General features: G+C 37.5%; 1 protein-coding gene across 1 annotated transcript; it reads right to left on the bottom strand.

Annotated features, from left to right (window-relative positions):
• Positions 1-3,497: 3,497 nt before the first annotated feature.
• Positions 3,498-4,124, bottom strand: LOC139188593 (uncharacterized). Its single transcript, XM_070806205.1, has one exon. It carries the CDS (start codon positions 4,122-4,124, stop codon positions 3,498-3,500), a length of 627 nt encoding a protein of 208 aa, XP_070662306.1.
• Positions 4,125-23,049: the final 18,925 nt, after the last annotated feature.

The raw sequence follows: 23,049 nt of genomic DNA, 5'->3' as shown, positions 1-23,049 counted from the left end.
ATTTCCTCTTCATTTGGTTGATTTTCTTCTTCAATTCTGATTAGTGCAGATTCCTCTCGGATGGTTGCTTGATTCCAATCCCACAAAGATTTCTCACTAAAAAGAACATCTCTACAAACCACAACTTTCTTCCTTTTTAAATTGTAGAGTCTGTACCCTTTTGTGTATGAAGCATAGCCTACAAAAATGCATCTTTCACTTGACTCATCAAGTTTTTGTCTTAGTTCTTTCGGAACATAAGCAAAGCAGATTGACCCAAACACTCTCAAATGATTCACGGAAGGCTTTCTTCCACTCCATGCCTCAAAGGGTGTCTTACCTTCAACTGCCACTGTTGGATGCCTATTCATCAAGTAGACCGCTGTATTAACTGCCTCACCCCACAAATATTAAGGCATTCCCTTATCATGCAACATTGCCTTAGCCATTTCGACTATGGTTCTGTTTTTTCTCTTAGCTACTCCATTTTGTTGTGGAGTGTAGTTGACTGTAAGCTGCCTTCCAAACCAATATCTTGACAAAACTTATCAAATTATGTGGATGTATACTCTCCTCCTTTGTCACTTCTAAGAACTTTGATTAGATAACCAGATTGTCACTCAACCATAGCTTGAAACTTCTTGAAGGTTGAGAACACTTTTAATTTCTGTCTTAAAAAGTATACCAAGTCATTCTGGAATAATCATCCATGAAGATTAGGAAATACTTGTTTCCCACTTGAGTAGAGGTCTTCATGGGTCCGCAAACATCTGTATGAATCAATTCCAATGGAACTTTTGCTCTCCAACCTTTACCATGTGGAAATGATTCTCTATGATGGTTTCCAAGTGCACACCCTTCACAGATTTCTTCATTTTCTTGGATACTCGGCAACCCATTGATAGGAGCATATTTATGCGCCTTAGTTAGCTAGTTCTTATGCCTTTTCTTTATGTTTTCTAAGTTAAAATAGACTTTTAAGTTACTTTCATGTGTTTTCAGGTTTTAAGGGCATATTACATGAAAAGATGCAATTTGGAGCCTTTTGGAGCAAAATGGAGCTTGGAATAGATGTCACATATTTGGAGCCAAGGGTTTGGACGAAAATGAAGATTTGAAGATGATGATTCCTACTTGAGCAAGGATTCCGAGTTGAAGTAGGAAAGAGCCAAATTGAAGATGAAATCCTAGTCCAAGAAGGAGTCCTAATCAATCAAGGATTCCTAATTGAAGATGGATTCCTAGACGAATAAAGTTTCCTACTCAAACAAGGTTTCCTACTTGAAGTAGGAAAGTGAACCCTAATTGGCCTTGATTTTCAGCAACAAAGAAGTATTCCAAGTTGAAGAAGGAAAAGGTTTCCAAGAAGAAAGAGGAGTCCCAAATACTTTAGGACACCTTATCCTTGTCTTAGAAGTATGCTGTGCACTTTCCCTTGTTTTGGAGGGTTTCTAGAAACCCTATCCTTCCTTGCCGTGCATAACCTTATCTAGAACCTATTTCCTTGCCTTGCAAGGCATTCTAGAAGGCTAATCCTTTTCCCACCTAATCTGCCGCACCTTGAGGCCTTTTCCCTTGCAAATTCTGATTGTTTAAACCTATTTCCTGATGGATTTGGCTTTCTAGAAGCCCTAATCTGATTACCCTAGGGTTTTAAGTTCCTATATATACTCATTAAACCCTTTGGCCGAATTGAGCACCTCCCATATACATCATTCACGCCAGAAATCTGTCCCACATCTCTGCCGCAGCTTCCCACCACCATTCACCATAATTCCTACCTAAGAACAACCCTAGCCGCACCACCCATCAACCCTAAATCCTTCCATACCATTTCCCATCCATTCTACACCATAAATCCACCCAAAAACCTGTCCACAAGTTTCATGCCACAGCAAGGAGGAAGGGAGATCCATTGATGCACCTGCTGTCCAAGTTGGAGCATTTTAGGTTTTTTCTTTCCTTTGATTTTAATGTCTAATTTTATGTATCTTTGCTTTGCAAGTATGAGGAACTAAACCCCCCTTGGCTAGGGGGGGATTCAAAACCATGTTTATGCTTGCTATATGATTTGATTACTTCTAATTGCGTTTCATAAGTTGTGAATTCAATTTACTTATCTATATGAATTAAAACTGGTTTGTGTATGTTGGTTCAGAAGGCCCGCTTAGTTTGCATGCATGAATTTGATGCTAGGATATAAGGGAATTTCAATTAATTGTTATGAACTTATATTCACAAGTAGTAAAGGTTATTGATCACAATCGCGTTAAGTAAATTCTTGGCATAAGTATCATGCGCTTTCATAGTTACGAGTGCCTCGTCAATGCTTATGATTTTCATAGAACTTAATGATCCTTGCTTGAATCTTTATTATGCGCTTTCATGTAGGGAACTTGTGGGGAATGCTTTGGGTTGTCGTATGCAATTCATCAAATTCAATAACTTAAGGAAAATCTGAGGGTTAATTTAAGCGGACCTAATTAACTTGGGACGTTGAGAATTCATGGTTTATTGAGAAGCAATTGAAAATCGTTTTGTATGCAAGTGTGACATGTGTGGAGAAGAACCCCTTAGCTAGCTTCCCATCCATCCATTTAAACCAAATTCGTTTTAAAATCTGTTCAAGTTACAAAGTTTCTGTTTTGTTTTTAAATTCGTCTAAAATCAATCCCCCTTTATTTTGAAGTGTCATATTAGTTAGAAATCAATTTAAGTTGTGTTTTTAAGAGTATTGAGTCAAGTTATACCTTAATTTCGTCCAAATTAGTTTAGGTGCTCAAAACTGCCCAGATTGTGATTTTAAGACAGTTTTGAGTGTTTCTGGGCTGTTTTGAGTCTTTTGGTTTGTTTTGGTGTTTTAAAGTTTAGTTTTGCATTCTTTGAGTCTAGTTTAGTGTTTTAAACTTTGTTTTTACGTTTTTGAGTCAGTTTCAAGTGATTTAGCAATCCCTCCTAATCCCCGGCCTAGAACGATCCCTACTTACATTCCATACTACAATTGATAAAAAGAGGGTTTAATTTGAGTGCTAGTTAATATTATATCACCCATGAACCATTTCTTTTTCTTGTAGCTTCTTGAGACTTTGAAAATTCAAGTGGCCAAGCCTTTTATGCCATAGCTTTGAATCTTCTTGCACTTCCATCTTGAATGCAGATTGAGTTGCATACTCAATTGTGAGAGGAAAACTTCTACTCTTCCTCATCTCAATCTTAGCCAAGAGTTGTTGACGATTCCTCCTATCATATATCTTGCAAGTATTGTCTCCAAAATATAAGTAGTAGCCTTGCTCAATGAGTTGTCCAAGACTTAGCAAATTTTGCTTCAATGCAGGAACTAACATGACATCCTTGATGAACATCTTTCCATTCTTCGTATGCACGGCAATAGTACCTTTTCCCAATGTATCGACTAGCTGCCCATTTCCCATCTTCACTCGGGTTAGGTTTGTAGTGTCAACATTATGGAGAATGTTATTATTCGCCGTCATATGATTGCTACAGTCGCTATCCACAAACTAAACTTTAGCTTCTTCTTGGACGGTTGTATCATGACCAACATAAAACATATTCGTCTCTTCATCTTCTGCTTTGGTGTAGTGAGCTAGCTGATTATCTTTGTAGGTATAATCCTTTTGCATATGCCTGAATCTGCTACACTTGTGGCATTTCACTTTTCCTTTGAACCAACATTCACCGAAATGAGCTTTGTCACAAATTTTGCACTTCGAAACATACAAACTCTTCTCAACCTTTTTCTTCTCTTCAAAATTACCCTTTCCTTCCCACGCTTTGTTTTTGCCTTTCCAATTCTTGTTGGAGTTGGCTTTGCTTTGACTTGAACTGGCTTGAGTTTTTGGGTTCACTGTAAGTGTTTGGAAAGCATTTTCTACATCATTGTTGTCATGCTTAGATAATCTCTGAGCAAAACCTTTGAGATAACCAATCAATTCTTCAACACTCAAAGTTGACAAATCCTTAGTCTCCTTTATGATTGAAACTATGTTGTCATACTTTCTTGGCAAGCTAATTAGATACTTCTGAACTATTCTCTCATCAGACAAGATTTCACCATAGCTTTTCATTTCATTAATAATCTCAGACAATCTATTCAGGTAATCATCTAGCAATTCATCATCTTTCATTCTTATATACTTAAAATCTCTTCTCAAAGATTGGAGTTTGACAGCCCTTACCTTAGTAAAGCCTCTGTAGACTTTCTCCAACACATCCCAAGCTGATTTGGCACTTGTCTCATTCGAGATTCTCGAAAAAATTTCATCTGAGATAGCATTTTGGATGACCCCAAGAGCTTTTGCATCTCTCTTGATGTTTTCCTTCGGCTCTCTTGTTTAAGTCTCTGTCAAAACCACAGTACTTAGAGGTACAATATCGCCATCTTCAATCAAGCTCCACAAATCATGAGATACAAAAATTGTTCTCAACTTTGTCCTCCAGAAGTCGTAGTTCACTCCACTGAAGATAGGAGTTCGAATCTCACCACTGATACTTGAACCAGCCATGAATTTGAAAAATTTTGATTCTAGGGTTTCACTTAGAATTTTACCCCTTTTTGAGAATAAAAAAACGCCCCATTCTTTGATCAGATTGGCTCTGATACCATGTTGGTATTTAGACAATCTTTCATCATTAATAAAACTTGAATAAAATGATAAAGATTGAAAATCAAAGAAACAAAGTGCAGAGAGCTTTGGAAACAGAGGGCTGATGCTATTTATAAAAACAGAGATTTGATCTTTTCATTCAGATATTTCTAATATATATGGCTCAATACATAAGCCAACTGAAGTAATTGGGTCGACTGATAAAGAGAATGGGTCGACTGATAAAGGCAACAATCAACCCTTTTACACAGAATTGAGTCGACTGAAAAACATTACAAATTACATAAAAGGACATCAGAAATTAGACAACAAACAGAAGCAAAGGATTAACTTTAACATGACGGTATCTAAAGCAGCAATAAGCTCTACCATCATGCGAGAAGAGCTAGGGGCCCGACTACCTGTATTCTACAGTTCAAAAGTCTCATCGATGCTATTAGAAATTCAAAAGCTAACTTTCGCAATAGTTATTGCAACCTGGAAACTCAAGTTTTACCTTCAAACACATGCAGTTATCCTCATGATGCACTATTCCGCCCAATCCAGACACGCGACAATAAAGGTGTAAGACCCTGGCGAATGCAAAGTTTTCTAACGAACACAATAACTCAGCCCAAAAGACACGCCAAAGGCAAACGAACACTGAAAAGACACACTCGAAAGCAAGTTTTATCCTCGTTACCCCAAAAGATTCTACATAGAAGCAACATGTACCGGCAGTTGAGCGCCACCTCCTGCTACGTGTCATAGGGTCCCAGCCTACCACACATTCACAACATAACAGAGCGGCCCAACAACACCCCGGAGGTAGCCAAACACACCCTAGTCATGCCTGCTCCACCCAATGGATACTTCTGGCATTTGCATGTCCACGGCACATCCAATAACAAAGAAAAATACGAGACCCTACTAGCAGGCCTTCGAATGGAAAAAGACTTGGCGGTGAAAAAGCTCACAATTCATTCTGATTACCATCTAATCACTAGCCAGACTGCTTGAGGCGTTTCAGACTTACACCCTCATTCAAGTTCCACAGGCAGACAACGCTCACATAGACGCCTTAGCCGGCCTAGGCTCCACCTTCGACCACCAATTCAAACGCTCTATTCCGTTGGAGTATCTAGACGAGCCAAGCATGAAGGTGAAGCCAGCAGCCGAGGTGTCATAAGTTAATACAACTCCAAACTGACAAGATTCCATTATAGACTACCTGGTCAATGGCACATTCCCCACGAAAAGATTGGAGTCTAGGAAGCTCCAAATCAAGGCAGCACACTACTACTTGTGGAACAACACTGTCATCTGAAAATTCTACACCATACCACATCTCCACTTCCTAGTGCCTCCTGATGACTTAAAGGTTATAAGCTCAGTCCACGAAGGCGTTTGTGGAAATCACTCCGAATGTTGATCTTTAACATAGAAGGCTCTTAACACAGGCTATTGTTAGCTTACTATGCACCAAGATGCTAAGGAGTTATATAAAAGTACGACCGGTACCACCACTGCCTGCTAGCGAGCAACACCCGCAGATGAGTCCTTAGCCGTTCATGCAATGGAAATCAACCTGGTATGACCTATGCCACCTGTTACTAGGGGCAAAGGCATGATGATTATGGCAAGCGACTACTACACCAAATGGGTAGAAGCAGAACATATGACGACCATGACTCAGACAGACATAAAACGCTTTATATGGAGGAACATCATTTGCCGATTTGGCATTCCTCAATCCATTGTCACCGACAGTGACCAAGATATCCTCAAGGTAATAGGCAGGCCAAATCATCCAACAAGAAGATCCTCAACTGCCTCAAGAAATCCCTCACCAACAAGAAGGGAAAATGGCCAGACAAACTCTACGGAAGTCTATGAGCATATCGCACCACCAAGAAATCCTTCGCCAACAAAAAATCCCTCGCCAGCAACCGGACAGTAAAGAGATGGCCACAAGCTTAGATCTGGCATAGGAGAATCGTGAGCAAACCATCACTCGCATCGCATCCTACTAGCAGCAGCTCATCTCCAGCTATAACGAAAAGGCCAAGATCAAGCAATTCCAGCCCGAAGATCTAGTCCTAAGAAAAGCCTTCGTCACTACCCACAGAGAAGGCTCCAAAAAGATTGATCCTATCTAGGAAGGTCCGTACAAGATCACCAGAGTAGGCGGTAAGAGTAATTACACCCTCGCCACCATAAAATGATAAAAAGATCGAAAAGTAGTGGAGCGCCTACAATCTGAGGAAGTACCATGTGTGACATCACACTACATCAAAGCCTGAAAACTTAAGCAGCTTGACGGGCACCACCTCACAAGCCGAAGACTATCTAATTGTTATGCAGTTCCTACCTTACAGCTAAGTTCTCATTCGCTTCACTCGTTTTTCAATGAAGAATTCAGAAGTAATCACAACTTGGCTCGGCTGCATGCTTACAACAAATGATCACTTCTGCACTTCAAAAGAAGATCGCACCCTTCTTAGGGACTCATTGCAAGAATTGCACCCCTGAATGACCAACCATGCTTTCCAGTGCAAGAGGGTAAACTAATTGCTCTTCAGTACGAGAGGGTAAACTAATTGCTCTTCAGTACGAGAGGGTAAACTAATTCCCCAACACCCACATGGGTCAGCTCTCCAAGACGGGAGGATAAAATCTACACCCTAGGATAAAATCTACACTTCAGCAGTTTGGACATCCCACGACTACTCGGTCACCACACCTTCAGCAGCCACGACGCTCTTAGCAGTGGCATCATCCAGCGTTTTACCCTTGGCTGCCCTAGCCTAGGCACCAACTTCTCCAACTACTTCACCAATAAAAGCCTCAAAAGTAAAAGCAAGCAAGACTTCCAGAGAAATAGAGAAGGTTTCGAAACCTCGAGCCCATCCTTCTCACCCTTCAGCTGCTCATCCTTCTCAAGCAGACCAACACGGACAAGCTGCAACTCATCCACTTCCTTCTTCAAATTTTCGTTGATCTTCAGTAGACCTTGAAGTTCCAACACTTAAGCTTCAAGCCTATCGACGATTCTCTGGAAGTGGATCACTTGATTATAAGAAACAATCAACTCTTCATCATTTGCATAAACAGCGAAACGAAGCTCAGAAACTACAAACACAAGATCTTGAATATGAGGTATGTAACATCCAATATCTTTCTCTACACTTTCATACTTAACTTAGATCGCGTCAAGCTTAGTCTTCAAGTCAAAAATATCTTGGCGAGCAGTCTTAAGCTATAAAGAAGTGGAGGGGGGGCAAAAGATTAGACCCCTTCAAATCAACGAGCTCAGAATCCAACCTCTTGATCTCATCGGTTGAGGAATAAGCTTCAGTTGCCATAGTCTTCGCCACCTCATTGGCAACCTTGTTATATCTGCATCATAGTAAGCAGAGCAGTTGTTCTATATTGGGTCGTACGATTCGCAAAGGAACTTGGGCAAACAAACCTTTCTAAACACCATTAACAAACTTGGCACAAGTGTCCATGTCTTCAAGCATATTTGGTTTCAAGAGCACACAGATCTCAGCAGCCTCCCCAAAAGCAGGCTTAGTGGATTTCTCACAGCTGCCTACGCGAGCAATATCCTTCTCCCCACCAGGGGAATCAATCTCAGCAACAGAGGGAGTGGGCCTTAGCACCATTTTAGCAGTAGAGTCCACCTTATCGCTCTTTATAATAGCAAGCCTTTCTAAAAAAGAACTGGACTTTGCTCCCAACGGACATCTTGGCACAGACTTCGGCACTGGGGCATGACAAGACCTCTACACTAAGCAATACTATCAACAATCATACAGGCCATTCTCGACATGGTAGGCACCACATGCTTATATCTAGCAGCCTTATTTTTCTTCCCATTGGAAGAAGTCATGTCAATCACAGGACTTTCGGCAACAGGCGGACCTTCACAAGCAGCGGAGGAAGTCTTCAGTTTTCTCAATCGGCATCTCTTGAGCAAGCAGGCAAGATCTCTTCTTTCCACCTTCATTCATAATAAGCTCCACGACAACATTCAGACGAGCCAATGCATCCACCTCGATCCTCTTTACCTTTTTTCTCGGGAGCAGCCCACATTTCTCCCGACGAAGAGAACTAAGCAATCAACGCCATTCATGATACTCAACAGGGGAGCTCAACCCATACTTGCTTTTCCCTTATTTTTTTTCTCTCGGACCAGCAGGCATGAGGCCTGCATGCCTAGCATTCTAGCAGCCCATGAAGCCCGCAACCTTTTCATTTCTCTCAATCGTTAGCCTAGCCCGCGTAAGGACCAAAAGCCCAAAGGATAAGAGCCATGCGACTCGCCTAGCACTGCGCCCCAGCACCTCAATTCGCATAAGCTACCCTTGGCACTAGCCAAGCCAAGTGGCCCAAGCAGTGGCCTCTGCCACAACACCTTTTTGGCCCATGCCGAGCTGACTCCTGGCCCCTGCCAGCTGACGTGCCAAACCACCTCGACGGCTGCCCAGCGACAGCAATATCCAAGAAAAAGACAAGGAAAATTAAATTTTTCTTATTTCGGTGCGGCGCAGAGAAAACGAAGAAAGCAACGAAAGACGGTCTTTTGAATGGGTAAGATGTAGAAGATTGCTAAAGGTGGGGGAACAAATATCCTCTAAGCTCTCTCTCTCTTGTAGGGTAGAGTAAATTGCTTTCCGAAGTTGATTTAATAACCCACTTAAGGTGGACTTAAATAGGCTTTGAGAGAAATTTATTTCCTTTTCCTAGAAGGATCTAATTTCCAATTAAAAAGGGAATCAACATCAAAATAGGAAACAATCTTATGTTTCCTCAAATAAGAAGATCTATACACCTGCTGCCCTTTCCTGCAAGCAGCACAATAGGTGTGGGGGCATTTGTGGACAAAAAATAATCAAGACAAAAATGCCCAAAATAGGTAACAAATTCAAAATTATTTCATCCATCCTCATCCTATATTTTCCACAAGGTAATTATTTCATACCCTTCAAAACATTCCATATAAATTGAGTTAATTGCTAATTAATGGATTTATTCCTAATTAATCCATTAATTACCAATTAAATCACCAATTTCACACAAAAATACCCCAAAGGGCTGGCCACCTTTTCTCAAAAAGGGGATCGGCCATGCTCTATATATTGAACCCCATTTTCTCTAAAAGCCTAGGTCCACACTCTTGCAAAACTTCAAAAACTCTCTAAACACTTTTCTTTCTAAATTCTAACTTTGGCATCGGAGGTTCTTCGGCCAAAACCCCCCCCCATTCATCGTGGGCGCGTGAGGCTTTTGGCCTTAACCAAAGGTGTTAATTGTTTTGTAGGTGCAATTTTGTCCAAGATCAAGGAGGAAGAAATTTGCATCCACAAAACTTGATCTGAAATAGACAAAAAACAAATGTTAGTTTTAAAAATATTAGTAACTATATATAATAATTAAAATATTTAATTAAAAAAATACACTTACCATGAGGTGTTCCATTAGGTCGTGCTTCACACTGTGGACGACGTACTTCCATTTGCGGGTTGTCATAGTAGGGCAATTAGTACAAATGAGTGCACCTATGGAATGATTCAACATTGCCTGGATTCAGGGGGGATGCCGGATGCCTAGTTCGTTCGTCATATTCAACCCTTACTCGCCCAGTAAAGAAAACAATGTTGCGCCTAAGCATCTATTTCAAAAAGGAGGAATTAGATTATCATCCCTCTTTTTGTTATTTCATTGATTAAAACCTTGTTCATTTTCAATTTTTGATCAAGGTCCTTAGGTATTAATAAATGTCATTAATTATTTCAATAATAAAATATTTTTTTATTTCCAAATATATTTATTTAGTGTTAGAAATGCTACATTTGGTATATTTATATTTATGGCTAAATTTTTTATCATATATTTTTATTTTTAGTTTGTAGCCATTTTTAATTTGCAACCCTTTTTTAATTTGTAACATTTTTCTTTTCAATTTTAATTTGTACCCATATAATAATTTCTTTTTGTGTCCATATTTTTTTAAATTTTATTTGTATTTGTACACATATTTTAAACTTATTTGTACCCATTTTTTATTTTGCTAAATGTACCCATGCTTATATGTATTTATTTTATGTTTTAAAATATATTAGTAGTTATTTTTTTAAATATGTTAATAATTATGTGGGTACATTATTTTCTTGCTATAATATTGTGAAGAACAATATTACTCTAATATTTATTTTTAAGTATTTATTATACTTTTAATTGTTTAAATTTCATAATTTGTAGGACCTTAAATACATAAATGCATGAGTTAAATCTCTTAAATGATGTTAAGGATCTTGATCAAAATATTTAAATAAACAAGGTTTTAATCTAACATTTATAATTGCCAACTTTTCTAAATATGTAATATAAATTATATAATATACTAAAATAATTATAATAAAACAAAATTATAATTTCCAAACCCCTCCCAACCGTCCCTCTCCCCCCACACACCCCCGGCCCTCTCTTTCCCCGCCTACCTCTCCTCAACCGTCCCCCTCCCCACCCAAACTCATCCCCACCCCCCCCCCCCCCCCCAAACAACCATACCCTTTCTCACCAATCCTCATCTCCAAACCTGTTCCCCATCCCCAAACTCGTCCTCCTACCCGATCATCCCCTCCCAAACCCGTCCCCTTCACCATCAATCCCCCTTCTTAAACGTCCGTACCACCCATCTTTGAAGAACCCAAACACATACCATAAAAAAAAAAAAAAATTGATGTTTTGAAACAAAATTATTTACAAAACATAGTAATGGAGGACACATTAAGAATGTACATTAGATATATACAATATATATCAAACTGACAAATATAAATTAAAAACAGATATTTTAATTCAAAATTTAACAACCAATTTTTTAAAAATATACGTGATATACGTACCATGGTTGAACGGTGAGAGATTGAGAGATTTGGGAAGAGATGGAGAGATTTGGGAAGACATGGAGGAATTTTGGAGAAAGTGAGAGTGAAGGCTCACTAAAAACAAATGAATTGCACAAATAGAGGCGTCCCGGCCTGATATAGGGGAAGAAACCTTTGCCCAACAGAATCATTCATCGGGTAATTCTCTTTAATTAATGCACGTTTTTCTCTGCCAAAATGTGGGAAAATGAACTTGCCCGACAAATATAAACAAATGCTGGCCAATTTCTGGAGGAACTTGATTTTTGGGTGAAAAAAAGCGGAGAGTTTTTTAAACTTTGCCCGACGACAATGGCTACTCTAGACGACGGACTTCGGTTTAACCCTACTATGAACCCCTTTCGTCGGGCAAAAGTTAAAAAAAATTTAAAAATTCAAAGCTTTGTATTTTTTGCTAAGCGATAATTGAATTTGAAGATCAGGTGTGTTCAATGTTTGTTTTAACCCTCAAATTGCATCTTTCAAAATATAACCAAAATAAAAAGTAATATAGTTGTTAAATCATGGTCCCAAGTTTGTAACCATCCAACTTTTTGTACCGATCCCTAGTTCGTGCAAGTTTATTTTTGATTATTTTTTATGTATGCAATCTTGTAGTTATATTCAATTAAATTAGATGATGGATCGTCGAAAAAAATTTCGTAGTTCGAATCCCCACAATGCAAACAATACAACCAACATTTAAGTGTTTTAATCCCTAACCCTATTATGTCTAATGTATCATTTTCTTGTAATCAATATTGATAAAATTTTCAATTCATGATCTGGTTCATTCATTGTATTATTCTAGGTTTGGTAAGAGTAGTAGTAAAAATTGAGAAATTCGAATCTATAATGACCATTAAATAATAAATTTGAGTTTCTAATTGTTGAAGGAATTTGTCTCATTACCTAATGCCCAAATGTTTATTTTTATGATTTTTGGTGTATAGAATATCATTCTATATACCAACAATATTGACGGTTGGATAGTGGAATTTAATTTCCTCGACTCCAAAAATCGTCGATGGAGTTGGATATGTGAAATATGGCAATTGACTTGCCCGATGAATACCCTAAAACTGGATAATATCAGGCGACAAAACCTTCGCTTGGCAAAATATCTTAACAGACGAAATCAATTTTCGTTGCACAATGTCTTAAACTAGTTTTTGTAGAATGCGTGTGAGTGGTGGGAGGGAAGATCAGATAACTCAGAGAAGGGTTTTGTTTCGTAAAGTTGTGTGAGTGGTGGGCGTATTGTAGAAGATGTGATTTTTTTCGAATATCAGAGTGTGTGGATGGACGATATGGATGTAATCTATGGCGAGAAACTCTTGCCGCCACCCTAGCTCTTTAATTTAAGCCTTTATATTTCCCACTAATTGTGGGGGTTCGCAACAACTATAAGATTGGAATGATAATATACAACCAGTAGTTTGAAAGGATATAAAAATCGCCTCATGGAGTACTTGAGTAATTTTTTTGTGTTGATGAAGATGATGACCAAAAGTTACTCAGATGTCTTGCATGTAGGAGAATAATAGAAATATTGAAGAATATTAGTAATAGTTGTACTTTCCATGGAATATAACTCTATCACTATACTCTTCAATACTTTTGTTATTCTTCCACTTGCCGGACATCCGACTAACTTTTGGTTGTCACATTACTTGACACACAGAAATTACTCAAGTACTCCACTCAACGATCCTTATATCCTTTCAAACTACTAGTTATATATTATCATTCCAAATCTTATAGTTGTCGCGAACCCCAACAATTAGCTCACCACATATTACACCTACATCGTCTTTTGCTCGACGAATTTTACAACCACTAATATAATTTCACTATCAGAAATTACCATTTGCTCAACAAATCAAATTTCCTTGGGCAAAGTAATTTTACTCGACAAAAAAAGTGGTTTGGCAAAATCGGTCAACATTTAGGGTTTTTTTTAGCCTTTATGCGACGAAACAATGTCAAAGGGCAAAGTTTTGGCACCAAGGAAAAAATTGGCGCGTATGATGCTACCTTTTGCACGAAGAAAATTTGTTCGTCAACTTATTTAACCTTGCCCAACACACCATTTCGTCAATTAAACTATAAAGATCGTCAGGCAAAGGGTAAAGATGACCTATTCAAAAAACCATCGACACTTTATTTGCTCGATGACATATTTAACGTTGCTCGACTGACAATTTCATCGTGAAACACCCTGTTCATCAAAACAGGTGCGGCCTTCTCTTTCTCTTTCTCCTTTATTTCCTTTCTTTCTCCCCATACTGCTCTTATTTGCCTTCTGTAAAAATATGGTCTCTCTCTATCTCTCACTCACTCACTCACACCCATCCCGAAACTAGTATGTGTTTGTAATGGACATGGCTAAGGGCTGGTTTGATATTGATGTGCTTTGAAAAAAAGCTGCTTCTGCTGTGCTGTGAGAATAAGCGGCTGTGAAATAAAGCTGTAGAGTGTTTGGTAAACTTTTTTGTAAAAATGCTTTTGAAAAAAAAGCAGTATTATAATGTTTGGTAAACTTTTATGTAAAACAGATGTGAAAAAAAGCTGGTTTTTCAAAGCTGGGTTTTGCAGCTTCTTGTTTTTGGCTTTTTTTCACCCAAAACTATGAAGAAAAGCTGAAGCTGAATGTTTACCAAACACAAAAAAGCTCCCAACTTTTTTCAGAATCACCTCAGTACCAAACCAGGCCTAAGTTTCTAACGTGGTCAAGGACGTTTTTGCCCACTCAATTCCTTCGATGGTTTTCGCAGTATGAGAAACTAATTTCAATTATCCAACTGTCAAACTTGTGTGAATATGGTACAAGAACACATACGCCAAAAATCACCAAAACAAACTTTCAGAGATTATGTAACATGATGAAAGGTTCGACGGTTACAAATGCATCATCACGATTTAACGATTTTTTAGCTCCAACTTTGATGATTTTTTTACAACTACGCTCCTCGACCTTAGAAGAATACAATGAATGGGCCCAATCATCAATTTTAAACATTTATACTAGTGGTTACCACAAAATTTTACGTTACACTTAATAGAAGTATAGAATAAACTCTAAGTGTTTGTTGAATCTATTGTTTTGACGAGATACACTTACTACGAAACTAATTTTCATGATCCAACCACCAAACTTGTTTGAATATAGTACGAGATCGCATATGCCAAAAATCATCAAAAACAAACTTTCAGGGGTTAGGTAATCGGAAGTAAGGTTGAACGATTACAAACTTATCATCACAATATAACGACTCACCTTCGATTTTGATGATTCTTTGGAAGGATGCTAATTGAGGCTAAAACCATGCACTAAATTGACCTGATCATCAAATTTGATGATCTTTTAACCATTTGAAAATACATTAAAAAAAATAGGGGAAATTTTGATTTTTTGGGTTTGCCCAACAAAATGGATTAATTTCGCTGAGCAACGGTACTAAATTTGTCAAGTAGACTTTCAAATTTTCTCGCTTTTTTTCTCAAAAAATCAAATATCTCCCCAAATTAAAGAGTTTGCCCGCATAAATACTGTAAATTTATAAGTTTAGCCAACGAAAATTTCGTCAGCCTAAATATATTTTATTATTTTTCCTTAAAATAAAACTTTGCCTGGTGAAATTGTTTGGTCAGGCATGTCAGGTTCGTCGAGCAAAGTTGGTCAATGCACCTTTACTCGACAAAAGTTCCGTTGAAATATTGGTCAAGCAAACGTTATTTGCATGATGGTTTTCTTTTTTTTTCATCGGGCAAATTTCGAGCAACGAGTTTTGTGCGACAAACTTTACCTGACAAAGTTTTGTTGGGTATGCTCTAGGGCAACAAAACCTTATTTTGCCCGACCAAATTATTTTTTCTAAGAAGAGTTTTTTTTTTTTAATTTTTTTTTTTTTTTTTGTAGTGAAGCATTGTTCCTCAACTCTTGCAAATATAGAGTCCACGTTTCATGCTAGCAAATGTAAAGATAGATATAAAATTAATATGTATATATAATAATTTTCAAATGACTCTTTTTAAATAATAATATATTTTTACAAAATATGGGATCTTACAATACACTCCTCAACAAAATGAGTAACGGAGCAGAAAAATCGTCATATAACATAAATTGTTTTGACTTCTTTATTTGGAGCCAATATGCCACAGTATTTTTAGGGAGAAGTCGTGACATTTACAGCTTACCTGGTTAATCGTATCCCTTCTAGTGCCTTAAATTTTTAAATGCTAATTCAGACACTTCATAAACACGTGGAAGTTCCACATCAACAAATATTCTTGAGCCTTGGGTGTTTGGGTGTGTAGTCGTCGTCTATATTCACAAGCACCAAAGAAGTAAATTGGATCCATGCAATGAAGTGGGTATTCATGGGCTATGGTCTTGATCAGAGGGGATACGAGAGCCATGTTCCGGCTACACAGAAGATGCATGTCACAATGGATGTGGTTTTCAAAGAATCCGAAATGTATTACTCAGGGGGGAGTCTCCTCCGGTATAGAGTTTGTCGAGGATCATCGATATCTTAACATATATAGAATTCCAAGCACCTTTTATGGAACAACAAGCATCACAAGCCGATCAAAATCTAATGAACGGTCGGTCGACTACTGTAATTCCCGCGACCCATCTCTCTTAAACTTTAACAATTATAAACTCTAAGGTGTAAATGTTAAGACAAGTAATTGTAAAACAAAAGTACACAAGGGTGACCTAAACCTAATGGCAAAATGGCGAGTATGAGACAGAGTTGTTGTTAAAGTTTGTTGTTTAAAGTGTTTTGATTGAATTGTTTGATTGGTTTGGATGGTTCGAACTGAGCAAAATATGGAGCTAGGATGCAGGGCTGTGCAGAAATGCACCAGCTATAATTTCATTAAATAGGGGAATGTTTGTAGGGTGTGGTGCATTGCCAAGGCCCATACTTCTTTAAGAGAGTAGGTGACAAGAAACTTAACAACTATTTCATCCTTACTACTCCAGATTAAATCCTAACCCTTCATTTAGGTTTTAAGTGATCTAATCTGGAGTGTAGACTTGTCACTCACACATACATTTAAACTAAAACTAGCCTTTGGAGGCTAAAACCCTTTCTTCTTTCTTCTTCGATGCAGACAGCAACCATGCTTGGGAAACTCCTTGATGCCTTCGATCCTTGACTCCAGAAAGAGTTTAGGTTCCAACACTCCCTTATAAACTCTTTTTGGTAGTCACTTTGAGCAAACCCCTCAGGTAATTGAATCTCTCTCTCGGTAATGCCTTTGTGAAGATGTCTGCGATCTGATTTTCTGTTTTGCAATAGTGTAATTCGACTGTGTTGTCTTGCAATGCCTCTCTGATGAAATGATATCTTCTCTTGATGTGCTTTGTTCTCTGATGAAAAACTGGGTTTTTGGTCATGGCAATTGTAGAGGTGTTTTCATATAGAAGTGGAGTGGAATCAACCTGCAATTCGCCAAAGTCTTTAAGTATGAATCTCGGCCAAATGGCTTAAGTAGTTGCCTATGAGGCACTCACATACTCTGCCTCGGCTGTGGACAGTGCAACACTCTGTTGCTTCACAGAGGCCCACAAAAACACCCCTGAACCAAAGGTGAAAGCATACCCTGATGTGCTTCTGCTATCATCTTCACTGCCACCCCAATCACTATCACAAAATCCAATTAGGATAGTTGACTTCCCCATTTCATACTTGATCCCATAATCAAGTGTTCCTTGTGAAGGAAATTTGTGAAAAACATGTTCATTTAAGCAACATCTATGGCATGCAATTAACATTTAAAGACGGAATCATGCTTGTATGCACTCAAAAACAAAACATTACCCATGAAATTCAAAGCCTAGTAGAAGGGTGAACCAAGACTCAACTCAAAACAAAGTGAGTTGAGAAACTTTATACCTTTGAAGCACCTCTTTGCTTAGCAAAGGTTAATCACCCATGTGAGGGCCTTCTTTCCTTTGTCACCTTACTCCTTGGCTCCATGGATGTGGATGGAGGAACTTTGCTTCTTGGCTCCATGCCTTCTTGGATATGGATGGAAGAATTGGTTTCTCCAAAAGTCCCCAAAGTTGGAGACCTCTAAGTTCCGACACCAAGGATGGTTGAGGAAAAAGATGAGTGGCCATGGAAGTGTTAGATGCTAGTAAACTCTCCCATGGTGGCCGGCTATTCTAGAGAGAAAAGAGAGAGAGTTTTTCTCACTTTTCATCCTTAGAAAACCCTAATAAGGATGGAGCAAAGATACCCCTTCGATGCTTTCAACTTTTGTATGCATTTTGGACCAAAAGGCCCTTCCTCTCTCTATAGCCGGTTTTCCCAAGCCTTTGGGCTGTTTTGGGCTTCTTGAATTTTGTTTGTTAACCTATGGCCGGTTTTCCCAAGCCTTTGGGCTGTTTTGGGCTCCTTTAATTTTGTTTGTTAAGTTGTCATACAACTTAAGCTAATGGGCTTGACGATTCGAAGCCCAATTTGGGCTTTAAGGCCCAAAACTAACTCAAGGTTTACAACGAACTTATTCTTTTGATTAATTAACATATTAATTAATTCTTGCCATAAACAATTAAACCATTTAATTATCCTTACTCATCTCCGTCAAATCCTTCAAGCATTACTTTACACGGTGTGCGATCCATTAGGTTCTTTTTAGCGAGGCAGTGGGCGATTAGAACTCTTTCAAATCGATTGTGAATTGAAACTTACTTTCAATTCTCCCTTTAGTGATTATACACATTTAGGGCTTCCACAAACCATGAGTGACACCTAGCAGTATGTCATGGTTACCCAAGCTAATCAGAAGAGGTGGAGAACCTATTCAGTTTAGGATTACAATGCAATACGATCTTTCTCTAGTACAATACTCTTGACCACATTGTTTGGTTTGATAGTTTATTCATGTCTACTATCCAATGTGATTCATTTACTTATATGATTACCTTGAATGTGATTTGGAACGACTTCCTAAATCTCATTCATACTCTAGCCAGAAATTCTTAATCATATCATAGAGTATTCTCCCTCAAACAGTTTGAAGGTTAGAGATCCCTTGTTGCGCATTCACTTGCCTCCATGGCTAAATGGCTTAACCCCAACTATGTCGTGGATACCCTCGGATGGAGTGACTTTGACATAGTCAAAGATCAAGGACCTAACCACAAGACAACTATGATGCCTCAGGTCAAGGGACTACTTTGCATTATCCCAACCATGAGTTCTCATGTGACATGAGTATGAGAACTCCTTGTTGATCGCGTTCAGTGAACTCATTCTCTATTGAGCACCTACGTACTTGTCTTGGTGTCAGTCACACCAATGAATCGAGACCAGTCACTCTCCCTAAGAGAAGACATAGCACGTACTGATCTTAACGGACTGTCAATGCCCAATTGGCAATCCTATGATCAGGAACGTTTAGGATATGGATACGAAAGAGAATGGTCTCATGAATCTAACTTCTTTAGATCGCATTCTCCTAATTACATATTCCTTGGACTTATCGTTTAAGTGTATAACATTTATATAAGACGGCTTCAAATAATAATCTTTGCCCTTTAAATTAAACTATATTAGTTTAACATGTGAAATGTCCGTAAAGTATCATCATATGATTGGTTTTAGGGCACATTTCCAACAATCTCCCACTTGTACTAGAGTCAATCAGCTTGGTCATCAATGATGATACCTCTTCTTTAGTCATTTCAAAAATGGATGAGTAGTAGGCCTAAACAATGGATATTTATATGTTATCCATAGAAGCAACCTTGAAAATAACGACGTCACCATTATACATGATTCTTAATCATGTGGTTTAGTCTCTCATTTGAGTTTGGATCATGATGAGACCTTGATTCCCTGGCTTGAGCTATCGCCCTATTAGTGTCGTAGTGTCGGTACACTAGAGACACTTTCTGGTTGGAACCAAATAGAAAGTTCATAAATGAACTTTCTCATCCAAACAACATTGTTGTAAGCTTCTATATGGCAATATATTTTGCATTAACAATGGAACACACTAAAGTCATTACTTTTAATGTTTCCATCCAAATATCTATTTAGTCATAATAAAGAGATATATGATTATCTCTTCATTCATAATGAAGAAACATCCAATGATGGATTAGATTCATAATCTAATACATTTACGCTTCCATTACGTTACTCTAATTCTTCCTCATTCTTGAGGAATCCATCCTTTATTATTTCTCAAATACTTAAGGATTCACTTGACAGTTGCCATGGTTCTGATCCTGGGCTTGTATTGATATCGTCTTGTACCGATCTTGGTACAACTCATATCAACGTTTTTCATACAATATGAAATACATAAATCACTTTTCTATGTATACATAAAGGATTCTATTTACACATTATTTCTTTGGGAGTCAAAGGGTACGTTCCCTTTGAGAAGAGCTACCTCCTAGTCTCATTAGAGTTGTTCTTCTGATTGAAGTTTATCATCATATGAGAAACTTCCTAGCATCTTTTGTCTATCATTATAGATTTCCATCCCATGTTTATAGACTATGTCTCCCATATACATTCTATCGTTATAGAATGTTTAAAGTCATAAATTTAACAAAGAAGTATTCTTTTCATTTCCAAAATTAATATATCATATATGTATATATTCAAATTTAGGAACATGATTGACTCCCACTAATCTTTTGTAAACCTAGTAAACAAAAGATTCATTTACATCTTTATGAGAAATCAAACGATTTGATATTTCTCTCATGAGACGCTTATAGCTCCCACTAGCTTGCTAAGATTCATGATGGATGGATCTCTACAACTTACATGTCTTGTGATTCATAGTTTTAGACATATATTATCAAGACTATCTTAATAATGGTTTCGGAAACCCATATTGTGTCCAAACATTGAATCACCATTTAGTTGTAGCTAGCAATCTTTGAATTAATTGAAACCAAGACTACGTCAAAGATGGTTTCTTCCAAGTCAACCAATCTCTTTGATTGCAGCCACCTTAAGCTACCAATTAGCTATTAAAGATTACACTATTTTGGGTCAAATGGTACTTTACCATTTCCTTGAGTATATGTCGTATGTACACTCAATGTAGTTATAAGGATTTTCATTCTTATTTCTTTCGAATTAAGAGGTGTAACTCTATGACATAGTCATAAAGTTCAAACCATTCAACTGAGACGGTTTATAAATCCTTCTCGACTACCTTGGAGCTTGTGGTGTAGGAACTAGGTTGTTATATTTGTTGATTATCTTGTCGCTCAAAGAACCCATTCTTTGAGTTCTATCTCTCATTCATTTGCGTTAGGCAAATCATATTGTAGGATTACAATGAACTACCCAACAAAACAACATTTGTTAGTTGGTTTATAGAAGTGATATCCAAAGGTTAATTTAAGAATATCCACAAGATAATTCTCAAACAAATATTGCTTATTAGCACACAACCCCAAATCTTAACACGATTAAGACTTATCTTTCTTTCCAACTACATCCTATGGAGTCATGAAAATTTTGGAAGATCTTCTAATTGACAATCATATTGTCTTAGAAGTATATATCCTATATATGGGTAATTGATAACATCCAACAAACTAAATCTTATTCAAGTTCGTTCTTCTCCTAATGGAGAAATCCATTATCTTATGATGCTTCTTTCCTTGATATCTTTCAAGGAAACTGTTCTAAAGTGTTACCTTTCCTTGGATCAAATCTAAGGAGGTAAATACTTTAGACGTCTTACTCATCAACTTACATTCTTGACTTCTTTGAAACCTTTTGTAAAGTATTCGGACTTGTGTTTATTCAAAATAAACGATAGTCCAACCAAGAGCGATCTTTGGTGAATGTCATACAACATGAGTAGTATTATGTTGTGGACAAGTGCCACTAACATCTAAGTGAATTAACCTTAACAACTTTGTGATTCTTTCTTCCTTTCCAAAAGAATAAAGATTCAAACATTTTGCCTCTATAAAATTTTAACAAGAAGGCATTGGATCCGGATCTAACGATCCAAAGCATCCATCTATGACCAACTCATAATTTATGTTCTAGAGGTATCACAACTCAGTTGGGATTAGTCACTACCTTGCAACCTTTTGGGTTTTAAGCATCGTTATATTCTAAACAGTTAACACTACCATATCATCTCTACTATAGAGATAATCAATTAGATCACAATAATCTAATCATTCATTAATAAAGAACAATGTTTTGTCAAACAAAACATTCATCCATTTCTCATACGGAATTAAGTTCCTTTATTCAAATTGATATTCCATTTTCTTTGGTAGTTCATATGAGGAAGTAAGTACTACCTGCTTTCGCGGAGAACTACATTTGATTCACGATTGTAAAACATAGTTACTAATACGGATTCAAGCATTCAAGTGGAAGAACCAACTGTTTTGAACTATTCAAGAACAATTTACAACACCTTCGAAGGGTGTGTTCTTGACACTTGCAAGACATTTCTTGCAAATACCCATTCCAATGTCCATCATTTCATAAAGAAAGTTTGTTCCCTTGGAGTTATTTCTCCTTCTTCATTTGACTTCTCATTTGACTACAATAGTCATGGTCCCTAAACTCCCGCTATCTCTCTTGAAACTTATTTCAATTGTGTTATATACATCAAACAATTTGGAGAGCGTGTGGTTATTGTTCACTATATAGTTTACAATAAACTTAGTGAACCATTTGGATAGGGACACGAAAGTGAAGTCCTTCCCTAGTTTCCGTCTCTAGAAGTGGTTTAACACTTCAACACTCAATGATTCAAAATCATCATAAGTCCATGTTGATGGACTATTTTTGTCAACTAACCATCATGTTCTAAACACAATTGCAAACTTTCAAGAGTTGTTCAAGGCAACTCTCATTTCTTCATAAACAATTTGTAAGTGAAGAATCATGGCACATAAAGTGTCCATGCCCTTGTGCTTACTTCTCAAGTTCCTTGTTCATGTAACAAAGAAACGAGCACTAATGTTTGCGTTAACTAAGGGTTATTCAAAGCAACTCTTACTTCTTCATACAACAATTTGTAATTGAAGAATTATGACATTAAAAGTGTTGTCCTCTTTATGATAGACTTATCTAACATGTTCTTCCAATGATACATTATCAATAGGAAGATTGCAAGGATGAGACTACTTAGGTACATATATAAGCCATTAAAGACAATATATGGGATTGTAGTACCAAGTCCAGAAACTAAAGCTTTCGGCTTTTTCTTTGTCAAGTTTTGGATAGCGTTTGCAAATATATTGGTAAATAAATACATAACAAATATAAATTGATTGATTTTAAGCCATTTGATCCGGGTCTTTAAATCAAATAGCACCACCCACTATTTTTGGCAAATTTCATATCCCTCATCGGAATTCGAGAGTTTTAGAGGAAACTCTTAGTAGGGTATGGGAGACTCATCATTACCAAGCCCACCTCACAATGATATGATGTTGGCTAGCATCAATAATAATGAAAGAGTACGCTTACTCATTTGCATCTCTTGCAAGTACCCAT

This window comes from Malus domestica, chromosome 10 (genome assembly GCF_042453785.1).
Source record: "Malus domestica chromosome 10, GDT2T_hap1".
NCBI lineage: Eukaryota > Viridiplantae > Streptophyta > Magnoliopsida > Rosales > Rosaceae > Malus > Malus domestica.
This window is presented reverse-complemented; position numbering and strand designations above follow the sequence as displayed.

What these genes read in the sequence shown, in the direction of transcription:
- LOC139188593 (XM_070806205.1), bottom strand. Translation starts at nt 4,124, where the DNA reads ATGAAAGATGATGAATTGCTAGATGATTACCTGAATAGATTGTCTGAG.